At 40.3% G+C, this 16,815-nt stretch overlaps 1 protein-coding gene across 4 annotated transcripts; it reads right to left on the bottom strand.

The window, feature by feature from the left end:
• Nucleotides 1-1,193: 1,193 nt before the first annotated feature.
• Nucleotides 1,194-11,936, bottom strand: LOC131222372 (CMP-sialic acid transporter 2-like). Of its 4 annotated transcripts, XR_009160019.1 has the most exons (17): nucleotides 11,801-11,936; nucleotides 10,689-10,752; nucleotides 10,306-10,369; nucleotides 10,085-10,196; nucleotides 9,804-9,883; nucleotides 7,811-7,886; nucleotides 7,617-7,717; nucleotides 6,839-6,958; nucleotides 5,294-5,365; nucleotides 4,983-5,031; nucleotides 4,302-4,343; nucleotides 4,048-4,169; nucleotides 3,269-3,328; nucleotides 3,139-3,187; nucleotides 1,742-1,836; nucleotides 1,547-1,655; nucleotides 1,194-1,456 (listed from the first exon to the last, which is right to left on the bottom strand). XR_009160019.1 is itself a non-coding variant. In XM_058217414.1 (16 exons), exons 1-16 carry the CDS (start codon nucleotides 11,825-11,827, stop codon nucleotides 1,604-1,606), a joined length of 1,185 nt encoding a protein of 394 aa, XP_058073397.1. In that variant the 5' UTR covers nucleotides 11,828-11,936; the 3' UTR covers nucleotides 1,194-1,603. The 4 variants fall into 4 exon arrangements, 3 of the variants coding, with proteins under 3 accessions (XP_058073397.1, XP_058073398.1, XP_058073399.1); XM_058217414.1 differs by having other exon boundaries at nucleotides 1,194-1,655; XM_058217415.1 differs by lacking the exon at nucleotides 11,801-11,936 and adding an exon at nucleotides 11,493-11,628 and having other exon boundaries at nucleotides 1,194-1,655.
• Between the last annotated feature and the right edge of the window lie 4,879 nt (nucleotides 11,937-16,815).

Here is a 16,815-nt window from a genome sequence, read left to right on the forward strand (position 1 = left end):
GTCTACACCCCAAAATTCAATCCCTTGCCCACAGCCTCATTTACTCATCAGGATTAACAGCCCATCTATGCATCCTTTAAAAGGACATTTGATGCATAAGTGGCATTATGAGACAATTATGAGACAATAACTCCAGTCTGTGTTGTTCGCTTAGATGCACTTTTGCAAAACCTGTCTCAAATAGTTGCTAAAATGTTGATTCAATGAAAACCCATGGATGCGGTTTTCATCAAGTTGACCTAAAAAGTATGACTGCAACTTTGGGTCAGGTTGCCAAGGCCCTCAGGTCAGGTTCGAGTTAAAAAAAAAAAAAATCCTAACCTGATTTGAATTTGGGTTGGTCTCAAGTTGAGCAAAATCGGGTCGGGTCAGGTTGGGTTGAGGGGAATAGCATTCATTTGAGTCAGGTTAGGTTGAGTATGGAGGAGCTTGGGTTGGAATTCAGGTTGGGTCCACTTGTGGCCAGGTTGGACTCAGGTTGACCACCACCCCAACACACCTGAGTTGCACCCCTACAAAATAGCAAGCGTGAAAATCCTTTCTGCAGAAACTCTATCATGCGGAAGTGTATCCAAATGGTCCCTAAGATCCTTCTAAGCCACAAATGGGGCTGAACATAAGAAGTAATCAGGCTGCAATGGTATCGTTATCAAACCTCTACCAAAGGTCCAAAGCTCAGACCAGACCTGACAACAAAGCTGCTTTAGACTCGAACCCAACAAAGACTAGACCCATACACTAACGGGTCTGTTATGGAGCTGAAACCTAGACCATGTTTTAAGACTCGGGTGAGTCTGATGCTGCTCATGCGAGTCGACTTGGACTTCCAATGAGTTGATCCAACTCACCGAGTCTTTTAACCATGACCTAGGCACAATTACTAAATGGGTTGGGTCTGGAGCTCCCCTCAATCCAGTCCATTTGCAGCTCTAATCATTCCTCTTAATGAATCAATATAACAGGATAGGCTCTAAGAAATCCCAGCAAGATTTCAATGTGCAAGGTGAGCAACAACAGTCTGTGAGCACACTATCTCCCAGCATCAAAAATGCAAAATTTCAGCATCTTATGATTCATGCCGCCATTATTGGATGCTCAATCACACCATGCGTGTGGCATCTTTACCATAGAAGATGCTGACCTCAATGTGCACGGTGAACAATAGGAGTAGCCCTGCACATTATCTCCAATCATTAAAAGATCGTTGGCGGGAATCCAATATTGGTGGTTAACAAAGAAAATACAGCAACAGTTCCATTCAACATCGGGAGTCTAAGGTGAGTCCACCACATCAACGTTTTCGATCACCGAACCATACACCCCACTTGTACGAAAGCCTAGGCCCAAACATACCATACAATCTCTCTGTCCGAGCATTTGTATAATTCCTCAAAGAACAGAGACGCCCTGTGTGTTTTCCTTCTTGTTCTGTGTACCTATGTTTTCATTTCTTGATCTGAGAAAGCCAGTAATTTCACCCACTGATCCTGATATTAGCAAATCAATGAAAAGTAAAATACAAGAACAGAGAAAAACTCTGTACAACCCTTCTGCACTGAAAGTTCAAAGTGCGGGAAAAGAAACCAGCAGGTCATGACCAAAATTATCTTTGTGGCTTCCCGATGGAATGTAAGTAAATCGAGACGGAAACAACCCTGAAAACATGCCACAAACTTCAACTTCAATATAGTACTGTAGAGAATATGAAGCCGACAGAAGCTAGAACTTGTGGGGTACTTACGTTGAGCCAAGGAAGAAAGCGAGGGAAAGATGAAACCCAAAGAGAAACACGGACACAACCGCTGTTAGAAGCATTGCCACCGAAGTAGAATAAACCTATACATTGATGAAGAACCAAGTGAGTTTCTCAAGAGATTGATTTACAATGCATTTGGATTCTCGATTCTCGATTGAGTTGAATTGTGATTCATTCAATTGAATATAGAGGAAAAGACTGAAGCAGGGGCATCGTTGTTTCAATTCATGATGCCAATCAAACCCCTTATTGCAATTCTGCACACTTGAAAAGTAATTGCAATTTGGGGGTTAGTTCCCCATCATGAATGGGGTGGGACTAGAGTCGGGTAATTTTCTCTTTTATTGAATTTAATTAGAGCATTTCAGTTCAGTTAAAATCCAAACAAAGCCTTATATTTTGAGCAGAGAGCAAGCTTATGAGCACCATGACTGTGTCTGACAAGTGATACCCACACGTGGCCACATCTAAGTTAACATAGTTCTCAACAGAACTGTGAAAGTGACGGTAGGTACTGTGGATGGAGATTCAAATATTCACTCTTTCAGTTGTTATTCTTAACGAACTGCTGAAAGTCGCATTCTCTCACTGTTATGTATTGTTTCTGCTCTATTCTTGGTTGTATTAGAATATCAGTTGGAGAAGCTTTGCCGATGACTTCTGGAGTAAGACACCCTCAGTTGTTATACGGATTGCTCCCCCACCCAGTAGTTGAAGTTTAATAATGATGGGTGGGTGGGGTATTAAGAGATGGTGGAAGTTAGTCTGCTTTGCTTTCTCCAGGTTGGTGGGAGTCTGAAGATTAAATGGGGTAGAGTTGTTTGCTTTGAAGGTTGGATTTGAATTCATGTTAATTGGGTGGGAGGGACAGTGATCGTAGAGGGTGACTCTTGCAATGTGATTGTTCAGGATGGATGCATACTGTTGATTTCAATAGGGGCCCCACTGTGTAATGCAGCTAAAATCCAGGCCATTCAGACCCTTTGTCTGGCCTGGATGAAGGGTCAGGTCCAAACTCAGTCTGTTTCGGTACTCAGGTGTGCCCCAGTGCAAATCAAGGGTGGGTATTCCTTCCATATTTTTCCTTGTGCCGTGGCCCACCTAAGTGTAGTATTGGGCTGATTTTTCGTATCTTGGGTTAACATAAGCTCATGCATCTGTTGGACAGGTTGGATGTCCTGCATACATAACGTGAGACCCATATTTGCCCAGTACCACCATAAGCTTACGGTGGTATCAGTACCACTGGAGTCTTCAGAAAATGGGGTACATTTTGAAATTCTGTAAAAGCTACATGGCACTTTTGTCATTAAAACAGTACGTGAAAACCGTAGACATGATTCTATATGAGGAAATGCAAACTGGCTATTTCCATGACTTACCTTGACAATATTATCAGCATATTTCATTACCATTGATACGGCAATTCCACTGTAGATATAACCATCAGAAATATTAGATAATTGACACATAGAGAAAATGTAGAACAAATAGACTTTGGATGTAAAATACCTGAGAGCATGATTGAGAATCATACAAGTTGTAATCAAAGAATAGCCATGAAAGAAACCCCTGAAGATTACCAAGCCGCACTTAGTAACTAGAAGAATGCTGGGTTAAATGTTTATCTGTTGTCGTCCTTGAGGATAGTATGTATAAGCTAACACCATTTCTCAAAGGATTTTAAAGTTAACGCATTTCTATTTATGTTATTATTATTATTTTTCTCTTCGTCCATTTTTACTTAGTTACCGTCATGTGTCTTATGGGTTTTCGAATTTAGAATTTAGAATTTTTTTTTTTTTTCACAACTAACAATTGCTATGGACCACAGTTTAAAAACTTGAAAAACGAGACCTGACTCTGCTGAGTTGACTCAACTTAATCAGATTCATTAAGACTTGAGAAGATTGGCAACGACTTGATGAAGACTTGAAAAAAAGAAAGAAAGAAAGAAAGAAGAAGATGAAGAAAAACACTCGACTCGACAAAACTCAAAAAAGACTTTATGAAACTAGCAAAAATCGACTTGCTTGGTCAAGAATGAACAATATTTGCATTTTATTATATTTTAAATATTTAAATATTGTCGAGGAAACTCGACCAAGCTCAATAACCTTCTAATCAAGTTTTCAACTTTTTAAAACCATTCAGTGGACAGTCAGTATGTAGAGTCGGGTTTTCATGGTCTTACGCCTAAATAATTCTGTCCATGAACTGACATCATCAATAACTGTGTTCAAGTTAAAAGAACTTGAAGAAATGGCATTGGAAGAGTAGAATAATCTTACTTATTCATCACTGCATCGAAATCCTGAATGAATATCGCAACAGCATTGAAGGCCATCCCAAAGACATACAACCAGAAATTCTGCACATTGATATTTCTTGAAGGACGTTTTTTTATAATAGCCTGCAGAATGCAGTGGTAATGATTACAGAAAATTGTGAAAGCAAATCACCATAAAAGTCATCAAAGACAAATGATGCAGCATACAATGTGTCACAACCAGCATTCAGCACCAAACTGCATTTACCACCATACCTCGGTGTAAACCCCCGCAAAGCCACTTAGTAGTGCCATGATCTGCAATAGAACTTATAATCAATTCAAAAATTTATAATGGCCACAAGTATCATCTTACAAAATTCCTTTTTTTTTTTTTCTTCTTTGAGGTTTTGACATACAACATGCTCCCTTTTGGCCCAAAGACAAATAAGACCCTTATGCGTTTCTCCATATAACACCTTCCATTTTCCAAATAAGGTAAAAAACCACCTTGCCATTAATTTTTTGGATGAAAAAACTAACTGAGGTTTGGTTAGTAAAATCTTTTTAAAAAACAGCAATATTACCTTCTCCCAAATCTCTCAGACCCCAACCCTATCCCTAACCTCTCTTCTCCCTCTTCTCCCAAACCCTTAAGCCTAACCCTGCCCTCTGCCAGAACCCGGATCCTAAATGTAAACCAGTGTTAAAAAGGTTTTTTCCTTCCTCAACAGTCAACTATAACGGCTATGAAATGGTTCCATCATGTTTTTCTGATGGATGTTACCACAGGCTTATTTATGACTGAAATTGGAATGCAGGAGTTATTTGAGAATAATGCATACGGGAGGCTACTATTTGTCCTTGGGCCAAAAGGGAGAGCGCGCCTATATGTCAAAGCCCCCTTTTTATTTCCAACTACTTGAATGCCAGATATTGAAGATGCTCAGCACTCACAATGGCCATCATCAAACCTTGAAAAGGAGTTTGAAGAACATGATCCGAACTGTACAAAAAAGGCTTTTATAAGACATCATAAATGTAAAAGGCCCAAAATAAATTGGAACAAAAGAAATATTGGAGAAGCTGGTTTACAAAACGGTGAGGACAAAGTTGTGGTTGCTTTCTCATACAAAATGAAAGAAAAAAAAACTTACGCTATTAATTAGTGATTATCTGATGTTTAAGTATCATATATTGAGTTCAAAGTGTTCTCATCTTCATCTTTCATTTATTTTCTATGCTCAAGGATGGTGAATTGTGCTTACGAAGAATTAAGCTGTGCCGTAGTGCACCCCATGCACAACAAAATAAAAGCTGCCCATTGGATTTCGCTCAACCTGAAAGAAAATAATTAGTACATGATGCATCATTTATAAATTAGAACACTACCTGAACTTCAGTTTAAACAGTTAAGTTCTTGATCAGCAAAACATTCTTACATACATGCATATGCATGTGTATGTGTATATATATGCATGTGTGCATGTGTGTGTGTGTGTGTGTGTGTGTGTGTGTGTGTATGTACATATGTATTTATGTATGTACAGAAGGTCACCAGTCCAATGGTTTGAACTATAAGTTACAGTCCACCCAGTGTATAACTTCCAACCTTTCATATGCATGTGACATACAACCTGTCCAATACGTTGGCTATATATGAGGATCAACTCGTGCAAAAATCACCAAAATCCACTCATGGAGTGGACCACACTTGTATTTTGCTATTTATTAATGGCTAGACATTGTTTTCTGTGGTGTGGTCCACCTGATGTGTAGATAGGGTTGATTTTTTGCATTAGGTGATGCTCATAATGGAGCCAACCTGATGTCACATGCACTAAGTCGTAAGTTATCTACTGAGTGGACCGTACCTTCCAACCAGTTGGACTTGACACCTATACACACATGCGCGGGCATTGGAATAAGGTTTAGATGATGTGATGATGATGATGAGTGCACGCGTGTGCGCGCCAAAAGAATATCAGCGTGTGCGCGCGAAAAGAATATCATTTCCAAGATTTCCTGTCCCATTTTGGCATGTGGATAGCTGAAAAAGATCACGAACTTACAAAACTCATCCAATAAAATAGGAAGAATACAGAGCAAAACACGTGTCTTGAACGCAAAAAAAAAAAAAAAAAAAAAAAAAAAGCAATACATTAATTCATGGAAGCATTTTACATGAAGGGGAAATTTAAAATGCATGGAAATTGTATTTAGGTCCTTTGAACTCATATTTTATTCAGATTAATCATTTTTGTAAAGAAAATATGGGTCATTTTTGTCCGCACCTCTTCACCTTTTAATGCTTTCTCCTGGCAAAGCAATGGCAACTCTTTACAGTTGTAACTTCCACACCAGATGCTCAAAGTATCAAAGCCTGAACTCAGGTATCAAGCTATGAGAACACTGCTGTTATGATTATCTTTCCAAAATTTCTTGAAACTTTCTGATAACTTGGAACTTGGCTGGGGCAATCTGGTCTAGTTAGACTCCCAGTACTCAGTCCAAGATCCTTTTTTCTAAAGGTCCAACAACACTGTACACCGGATTAAAACGAGTATTCAAGAAAAGAGTTCATTAGAGATGTTGTAAGATGAACCTCTTCACTGCCCAATAATTTACAGACTGAAACGTGGTTCAAAGTTGTTTTTGCATTAAAGCACAGGAAGCTGATGATAAAACATACTGATCATCTTATGCTCTAGAGAATATGGATGGCTTTTCTCAAAACTGGTTACCTTATCAGTTCAAGCATACCTCTATTGCCGATATTATCAAAACTAGTAGGCATGACACATGCAACTCACGTGGAGAGAGGAAGGGAGAGTGAGAAATTGGGAGAGAGAGATAGGAGGAAAAGGATGCAGCTACATGCAGATAGAGGGAGCAGGCCGCATGCAGGAGAGGGTGAGAATGGGTGCCAGCTCCTTGCATAAAAAAAATCCAAAATTCAAATTCCCTAAATACCCTCACCTACATCGGAAATGTGTTCTAACATCTTTTTAAATCCCAAAGTTCATGATCCTCTCAAGAATAATTGCATGAGCAAAATTGTCCATCGCTACTGCGTTATATATGGTAGAGATTAGGAAGTAGAGGAAAGAAAAATTGGCATCAAAGTGCAGTGCCACAAGTTAAAATATGATGCGTGCTTCATAGGGGTTATATGAAGTCTTGTCCTCACCATACAAGTGGCAATCATGATGATCCGGACTGTCAATTGTCTAGGCCACAACATGGGTGGACAATGTGTCAAAAGTCATATTTATTGAACAAATACAACCTTCCAATTGTTGAGTTTTGCAGTTGAATGAGAACCTTTGCTCATCTTTTGTGTTAATTGTCAAGGCCACTGATGGGCTGTCTACCAGAGTTTCTGTCCTTGAATATGGCCCATCTTCATGGTGGCACGCGGAATAAATGTCCTGATTATACACAAGTGCCACGTGTATTATAGAGATATTTTGCTGCACACTTCTTGAGGCTCAATCATGCACACAAGCCATAGTAGCATTCCTTAAAATATGTTCGTGGTAGTTAAATGACACAGATGTTCTATATGAATGCTCATAGCACAGGCCTTACTTTTTCTTTAGAATGATACGATATAACACACCAGTGCTGATAATATTCAGGTTCTTCAGTATTTGGTAACCCGGTGCGTCCACATAGGCAAAGATGTAATACTGCCACCAAATCAAATTCAATCTACTCAATTTTTAAAGGAAAGCAAGTTCAATACTCTTATCATTATTAAAAGTAACACAGGCATGAATTACCTGTAATAAGTTCTTAACAAGGTAGAGTGCCGCAGGAATAGGATAAACAATCACTTCATCCAAAGACGTATACAACCTGAGAAGTGACAGGATGACATGCATAAGAACAGCATTACCAAACATTACTTTCAATTGATGAAACACTAACCCAAATGACTTAAAAAAAAAAAAGAAAGAAAGAAAAAAAAAGAAGCTTCGATCTGTCACGGATCTGATAATTGAGCAAGTTGTCATATTGTATCAGACCAGTCCTACCTATTCTACTGGCATGGTAAGGAAACTACTTATCTGAGCAACATGTAGACAAGAGTCGAAACCATAAGCTTCATGCTTATGTGACATCTAGCATATACGTACTGGCATACATCAATTGCATAGAAACGAATGATTTGCATGCTAGCGGCAAATATTCTTACAGACATGTTATGAGCTACAATTGTACGGAGAACGATGGGCAGAAGCAATGTCAGCTAAATCGCAACCCCCCTACATTTTACATTCTGAATTATTGGTCATTTGCAATCTCAATCACTATTTTTACCAATCTGAAATTATGGTTCTACAATCCTAGCATAGATTTAACTTATAACGTCAATCTATATTTAGAACGTAGAGATTAATACTTTGATTTATGCAACAGCATAGATACATATAATATTATGCATGTGGGACCTATAATTAGAATATTCATCATTTCATAAATAAATTACGACATCAATTCACATATAAAACTATATCATATATGCATGGTATATATATACTGGAGCGATCCACATGATCCTACCCCCAGAATACCACTCATTGGAGGAAGTAACGCACTGTGTACCTCTCCCGTACCATTTACTGGAGTGACCCGAGATCCACATAACGTTGGGCAGAAGGTAAGGTAAGTCGAAACTCAAAACCAAAGATTTTAAAGGAGGACGTAAAGGCAAGGCATCTGCCAAGAGCCGAAAGATGCTTGGTCTGAATGTTGTGATTTTTAGTCATTCCATAAGTAGGAAAGGAATCAGAGAATTGTGGAAAAAACAAAAAATAAAAATAAAAATTGTTTACAAATAAAGAGAGAAAAAAGCAGTCTACTGAATAGGGAAAAAATGTGAGGATGAAATCATTGTATCAAAATAAACTTATCAGAAAAGTCTTTACTGACAATATCATCGGTTGAGAACATTGACCCACCTTGTATAACTGAAGAAGTCACTCCCTGCGAGACCACAAAGCCAATACCAACATCGTATACCAGAGCTACATAGAGCCTTAGTACTTCTCACGATAGGTGTAATATAGACACTGTTGTTTCCACAAAAGCAGCCTCTTACATCCAAGAAGAGCAAGACTTGCACTAAGACTGTTTTGATTGATGTTCTACAATGACTATTCTGATTGGTGATGAATTGGATCACATGTTGGAGGAGGGTGGTAAGACCTACTTCGCATGGCTGTGCAAAATGGTTGCCATGTGGTGCTACCAGAGTGCAAAATCTCATTCAATCATGAAGCAAAGATCCTCCCATATATGGGCTAAACGACGTTATGACTATCCTAAGTTTGGTAAACAACTTGGGCAAACTAACTTAGGGGCTGTTTGTCTAGGGGGGACCAAAAAAAAAAAAGAAAAAGAAAATGAAGCACTTCTCCTTGTTTGCGACAATCTGGTATGTTTTTGGCAAAGGAAATAGTGTATTCCACCAAGCAATCATTATACAAACATCATAGTCATTTTTCACAGGCACAAGATATAGGGTGTTTTTGTGAGAGGAAAATGAGATTTCCACCTGCTATCCAAACAAGACCTCAAAAAATGGAATCTATGTTTCAGTATTGCTCATGCAATCCATGGGAATGCATCATTGGATAATCACTGCACTTTTCTTTTCCTTTCCCACTATCCAAACACCACATTATGTATTGTCCACTAAAGAATGATTAGGAAGAAACACGTGCAACAACAAATGATTGCCACTAAATTGTTGGTGGGCAAAAAGATTACCTGTTATCTTCTGTAACACCCTCATTTTTCCAAATTCTCCCAAGGGCAGCAAGTGATAGTGCACATTTCAAAGCCTCCACCTAAGTCCAAAAGGAGAAAGAAAAGATCAAAGTTCCAAATAGACTGTGGACATTCATGTTATATTATATCGCAAGCTCATATCTCAAAAAGAATCATTTTATTTTATACATCTGATTCTGTTCAAGAAAATAACAGAGTGGAAGCTGTGTAATTAAGGAACTTCAAATAAACTCATCTATTGGGGACTATTATTTTCTCACCGAAAAATTTGCAGTTGTCACGCTATAGTCATACTTTCCAGCCCTTTTGGACCACACAATAAGAATTGCCTGTGAACTTGTCAGCAATGTCAAAGCCATTGTAACAATTGACCTACACAAATAAGAAGTGGCAATTAGAAAACCATAGGCTTGTTTTCTTTCTCTTGATTGGATATCATGCAAAATGCTATTGAAATTTCTCTCCCGTCAACTGTTCTTACTTGAGCTTCCACTTGGACCCAACAATCGAGCTTCCCCCAAAGCTGGCCATGCTATTTACAGGAACTGCATGATCAATGGTAACCATTATAACTAGTGGGAGAAAGACAAGGACTCATGTTTCTAAGACTTGGATGAGGATGAGTCTGATATGACTCATCTGAGTTGGCTCAGATCCGATAGTGCCTGATCTGATTTGATACCACGAGTCACCCATGACTTGGGCAACCTGACTCCAGTGAGTCATGAGTTGACACAAGACCAAATGAGTCGACCCAAGTCACCGTCTGAAAACCATGTGAGGACTGTCAAGCCAGAAACAGCAAAGATGGTTGCCCATCAGGTCCTGCTTCAAATTCAAGCTTGAGCTTTAGTGAAAACATACCGCCTGATGGAGGCTTCCCATGTAGGCCCTCTAAATCATCTTCACCCACATTCCCATCTTTCTCCTACAGTTGCATACCATAGAACAAATTCAATATATATCAAGAGAAAAACATTAGTGTGTGTGTGTGTGTGTGTGTGAGAGAGATTGTTACTTGAGCCAGAATTGCACATGTAGCAAACTTGGATGAGTTCCAGACTGTTCATGAGATGAGCCCCACCATGATTGCCTATCAATACTATCACATGAACGGGCTTTTGCCCGTTGAATGTGGACTGTTAGTTGATTGGACCCTTTTTTGTGTAAACAGTCCATATATTTATGTGATGCTTGCGTGGTATCACAGGAAATGTGCACTGACCTAATGAACGGTCTAGATCAATGGATTGGACTGCATAAGTGTCCCAAAGCAACTAGGAGCACTATAATTGATAGTGCTCTGAGAGCAACGGTGCATTTCTCTTTATCCATCAAGGAGATTTTCGGAGCATGGTCCATCCACAGTAGTACAAAACATAACAACAGTCTAGATCACTGAACCATGGGGCCCACCTGTCAGAGAAAATCTTTGACACTCTGGCAGAGTGTGATGGTTGATAAACAGGCATTGGGGGCATCGTACACTTGGTGAAGTAGTAACTAAATCTGAACGGTCCAAATTGCAGGCCCCCATGTTGATGCATCTAGAAAAAGCTACACTGATCCGACTATTCAACTGGAAGATTAGTGAGCATTTAATGGACGGTTGAGATTAAAAAGAAGCAGTAATCAAATGGGCATTAATCGAATTCTATAAATGGACACCTTGAGGAGATAACATATCCATGGTAGTTCCCCCAATTTGAACGGTTTGATTTGACTCAATGCACTCAACGTTTACAATATCAGAGTGTATCAACCATCACAGTCCGCCAGAGTATCAAAGAACTCAATTCCTCAGCTGTAAAAGGAATTTCCTAATTTCAACTAAACGGCATTTACAAGATTTCAAATCAATTGACAGAAATCGATAAAAGGGAAGCTATGGAAACTCAGATGCAAAAAAGGAATCAGATGAGTAGAAAACCCCAACGAGAGAGAGAGAGAGAGAGAGAGAGAGAGAGAGAGAGAACCTGATCTTTGATTTTTCGGTATTCCATCGGTGGTAGCGACTGATATCGAAGAGAAGCCCCGATCTGTCGAGAGGCAGCGTGGTTTTAAACAGGAGTTATTTATGATGTACTCTGGCAGAGTATGTTTGTTCATAGGCATGTACTTGGTAATTGCACATGGAATGCAATCAAATCAGAAGTGACCATCCAAATTGTAGGTCCCACTCTAGATAGATCATAAATCTAACCAGATCTAGGTTGGTTAGGATACCAATGTAGTTTTTTGTTATCTTAATTTCTTACTTAGATGTTATGCACTGCATCTTTTATACAAAGAGAGGATGAAAAAAGTGCAGCTATACATAGGAAGATCATGCACGATACATGTAAGGGGAAAGATAGATCTGCCATGTATGTCTCAAACTCCATCCTACAATTTCATTATAAGAAAGATACTGCGTCTATTTTGGGGACCAATTTGATCAGAGGTGGATAGGAACGACTCGACCAGCCTAACTCAGCTTGTCGGATTCGATTGGACCCAAGTCAACCTGCATCGAATTGATGAGTCGATCCGAACCAAGTAGGCTTCTATCAATCCGAACTCATATAAGGTAGAGTTCGAGTTACCCAATAACTCAACCCAACTCAACCCAAAACTCGATCCAGGTAGACTCAACTCAATCTGAAACCGACTCAACTCGGATTTGGATATATATATATATAAAATAAAAAAAAACTCCAACCCGAAATCTCTCTTCTTTCCTCATCCTCCTCTTTCAATCCTGGCAACTACCCACCTCCATCACCACCCTCTTCTCTCTCTCCCTCTCCTCTCCACTCCCTCCCACCCTCCTCTTCCACGCCCACCACCATCACCACCACCCTCCTCTTCCACGCCCATGCCCACCACCATCACCACCACCCTCCTCTCTCTCTCTCTCTCTCTCTCTCTCTCTCTCTCTCAATCGAAATTGGATCCGAATCGGTGCCAAACTCAAATTGACTCTGCACTTTTTACTAGGTCAGACTCAGTCCGAATTAGTTCGGGCTAGACCTGGATTTGGATCGGTTTAGGTACACTAGACTTGATACCGAGTCGAGTCGAGTTCGGGTCAGGCCTATTTCAAAACCGGATGAAGTCGGGTCAGCCCTAACTCGGTCTGACTCGACTGGATGCCCAGCTCTATATTTGATACTCTAGTTGACTATGATGCCTTCTATACACACGCTCAGAAACTGCATTCGTAAAGTTAAACTACCTAAATTGTTTCTCCCACTGCAACTAATTTACATTTCCAAAAATCAACCGGTTAATCGTGACCGCTGGTTCTCGGAGCTTGTTCGCTGTGATGGGACGGTTGAATATTTTTCGTTTTGGCTGACTAATAAATGGCCACCTATCAGGTAGTCATATGATCAAAAAAGTGTAATTTTTATTTATGATACATCTAAATTTTCATTTGTTACACCCAGTTAGAGTATTAATGTTTTATAAGAAATGATCACATACAACCCTTGTATATGAACTCTCACATCCATCCATTATTTTACATCCAACATACTGAACCTGTACAATACCCCATGATAATCATCTGGGACTAAAACAAGGTTGATCTGAGCCACACCACAAATATGAGTCATGCCATTGACTAATTTTATCATTGTGTCCCACTCAATGAGTGGGTCAGATCTTACTTTCTGATCATGCAATATTCATATGCAGCGTACATTTTACATGAACCTGATATCTTATGTATGTGGCACTTGTAGAGAAGAAAAGGCTTTATGTTGTATGTGGAGTTCATGTACAGCCATTGTATTATGACCATTTCTCTCTATGTTTCATTTTTTTTCTTTTTACCGGAGGAAGGGGCGTCAATGGGCCGGTTTGGCCTGTCTTGGGCGGTAGTAGTAGACGGTTCGATGCAACGCTTACATGGTGGGTCCCACTTCTACGTTTGCAGAATAAGCTTATGCTACAATGAATTATGTGGGTCCCACCTTGATTTCTAAACCACATCCAGTCCGTCCATAAAGTGAGACTCTCATGTCACACGTAAGGAATAGTTGGGATGCGGAGGACCACTATGATGAACAAACCATCCAAAAATCAAAGCATTTTGAAGCTCATGTGGGCCACACCACATGATTTTAAAGGTTTTATGGATTGTATTATAGGTGTGGCCCACCTGAACTTAGATCATCCATATTTTTGGGCTACAAGGAGATTGGGAGAGTGTCCACATGATGGATGGGTTGGATTTCATTTAATATTTCTTGAATCAAAATATGCCCACTGCACGTGCAAGGCTTAAGTTCTTTGGTCAATCAGTACCATTGATCAGTTAGCCACCAAAGTCCAATCCCCTTGGTTTTTGACATATGCTTAGATGCTTATCCATGTACTGGCCCAATACATCAACGGTCCGGATCACCAGGATGATGCTTCTGGGCACGCGTGGCCCATTGCCATCCCTCAAAAAATCATAGTGATTAGACAATCGTGACCATTGATCGTTGGGGCCCTACCTACTGAATGTGAACGATCGGTACATGCTGAATTTTAACTGTCTAAAGGCCCACAACATGCCATGTCATCGCTGGTGCAGCACAGAAGTGCCCCATGTAAACCGAAGTGGGAGATGCATGTGAGATCTGGACCATTCATGATCAAGAGTTCAAAGTTCACAGGCAAAATCGTGCGGTTTTAATCATCCGATCAGCTTGAGCTTGGGGGTATGATCCACCAATGATGAGGCTTATAATATGGACGGTCCAAATTACTATGCACACATGCCACACGTATTACTGACATTCACCCATGCCACACGTACGCTATCGTGATGGTCTCCATGTGCAACTGCACGTGCTTTTAACTGGTAACAATGATAAAAGCTCGGCTTTGGACTCAGTAGTGAGGAATCATGGGCCTGACACGACTTTAATTGGGCCAAAAAAATGGAGCCTTTGATTGGCCCATTTAAAAATCGGGCTTGGGCGAACGGTCGGGTTGGGTCGTAATAGAAAATTCTGAAAAACCAAGACCAGGCTCGCCCCATTTATTAATCGGGCTTCAAAATCGGGCATGTACATGGCCCACAGGCCACCAATATGGTCCCGGCCTGATGTGGGATCAGATCATTTTAATCCAATCCACCAACTCGACCCGATGTCATATGTACTTGTTTTCTATCCTACAAAGATATCATTCCAATGCTGGGTTAGACAACACATGGATCTTGCATGTAGACCGTTGGTTTCATTCATCGAATTGTCTAATTTTTTGTGCACGTGTGGCCCACAACCCAGGAGTGGGTTAGGAACCTTCAATGAAAAATAGGGATTTGATCAAATTCCTTTGTGCATGGCATGTGCCACGAGCCCATCCGGAGATTGGGCCTTGGCCCTTACAGATGTTTGGGCTAGGAGTTGCCTGGCCCGTCCAAACCCAGCCCATTGACAGCCCTGAATCAAGACAGTTGCACTGAAAAATTGAACATGTGACGCGTGAAGCTGCCCAAGTTGATCGTAACTCTAAAATCAGATTAATTGGACGATCTTAACCTTTGATTAATGAATATTTGTTTTTTGAATGTGGACCACTAACTAATTGCCATTTGGAGGTGCCACGTGTACATTTCTGAGGGACGCGGTGTGGCTAGTGACGCTGCAACCAGCCACGTGGTTAGCGGTCGGTGCTACATGGACCCCACCATGATGTATTTGTTTCATCCACTCCGTCCATACATTCCTAAAGATAATTTTATGGCTTTAACCCAAAAATGAGATAGAACTAAATATCATTCGGACCACACCGTGTGAAAACAGTAGTGATCGAATGTCCACCATTAAAAACCTCCTGGGGTCAACTGTAGTGGTTATTTGACATCTAACCTGTTGATTAGGTCATAAAGACTTGGATTAAGGGAAAAATATATATCATCTTGATCCAAAACTTTTGTGGCCCCAAGAAGTTTTTAATGGTGGGCGTTCAATCAACACTGTGCGGTTCACTTGAGATTTTAATCAACCTAATTTTTGGTCTCGTACCATAAAATGATCTAGAAGAATGTGTGGACGGCATGGATGAAACAAATACATTATGGTGGGGCCCACAGAGCACCGACCACTATCCATTGGCCAGTGGCAGGGTCAGTAGCCAATCCGTTTCTATTTATGAGGGCACGGCCGGAAATCGTAGGTTTTTTGGTCTCTCTAACACAGTAACGCACCATTTCTTAAAGAAAGCTGATTAGTGATTAAGCTCACACCAACCGAGTGGCACATGGGGGTGAGCGTGCATGAGATCCACGGAAGGGGATTTGGCTGATGTACCTCACACCAGCTATATACCTGCTGTAGGTACGTGTCGTGCGAAGACGAGCAGTGACGGTCCTCGAGCTCCCAGTTGTACCAACGGTTCAAAGGAGTTCAAAGTTTTACGGGCCCCACAGTGATATATTTATTATATCTACACCGTTCATCTATTTTTAGAGGTCATTTTAGGGAATATCCAAAAAACAAATCATATTCAAAGATCATCTGGACCACACCATAAATAGCAGCGGAGATAATGATTTTCACCGTTAAAAAATTTGTAGGGTCCACCATAACGTTTATTTTCCATCCAATTTGCTCATAAGGTCACAAATACTTCTTCAAATAACTGAATGAAGAGGAAAAACAAATTTCACAATTATTCAAAACTTTTGTGACCCCAAAAAGGGTTTCAATGGTAGACATTCACTCCTCCACTGCTTTTTGCAAAGTGGTCCACTTTATAATTAGATCTGTCTCATTTTTTGTCTCAAATCGTAAGACGAGCTCTCCAAATGGATGGACAGTTTGGATATAACAGATACCTCGTGATCAGACCCACGGAACTTGCTGACATCAATACAGCAGCTACACAGCAGGTGTGAGGTACACCAGCCAATACGCTTCCGAGATCCACACCGTCCATCAGGTGCTTTGCCTCGAGTTCACCTAGGAGACCAAAAATCAGACCCGTCCAAAACTAACGTAAGCCATAC

The sequence above is a fragment of the Magnolia sinica genome, chromosome 13 (genome assembly GCF_029962835.1).
Source record: "Magnolia sinica isolate HGM2019 chromosome 13, MsV1, whole genome shotgun sequence".
NCBI classification, from domain to species: Eukaryota; Viridiplantae; Streptophyta; class Magnoliopsida; order Magnoliales; family Magnoliaceae; genus Magnolia; species Magnolia sinica.

What these genes read in the sequence shown, in the direction of transcription:
- LOC131222372 (XM_058217414.1), bottom strand. Translation starts at nt 11,827, where the DNA reads ATGGAATACCGAAAAATCAAAGATCAG. An exon ending in TGACAACTGCAAATTTTTCG is followed by an intron (nt 9,884 to 10,084) that starts GTGAGAAAATAA and finishes TTTTGGACTTAG; the next exon opens with GTGGAGGCTTTGAAATGTGC. An exon ending in ATGCTGATAATATTGTCAAG is followed by an intron (nt 1,837 to 3,138) that starts GTAAGTCATGGA and finishes ATCAATGTATAG; the next exon opens with GTTTATTCTACTTCGGTGGC.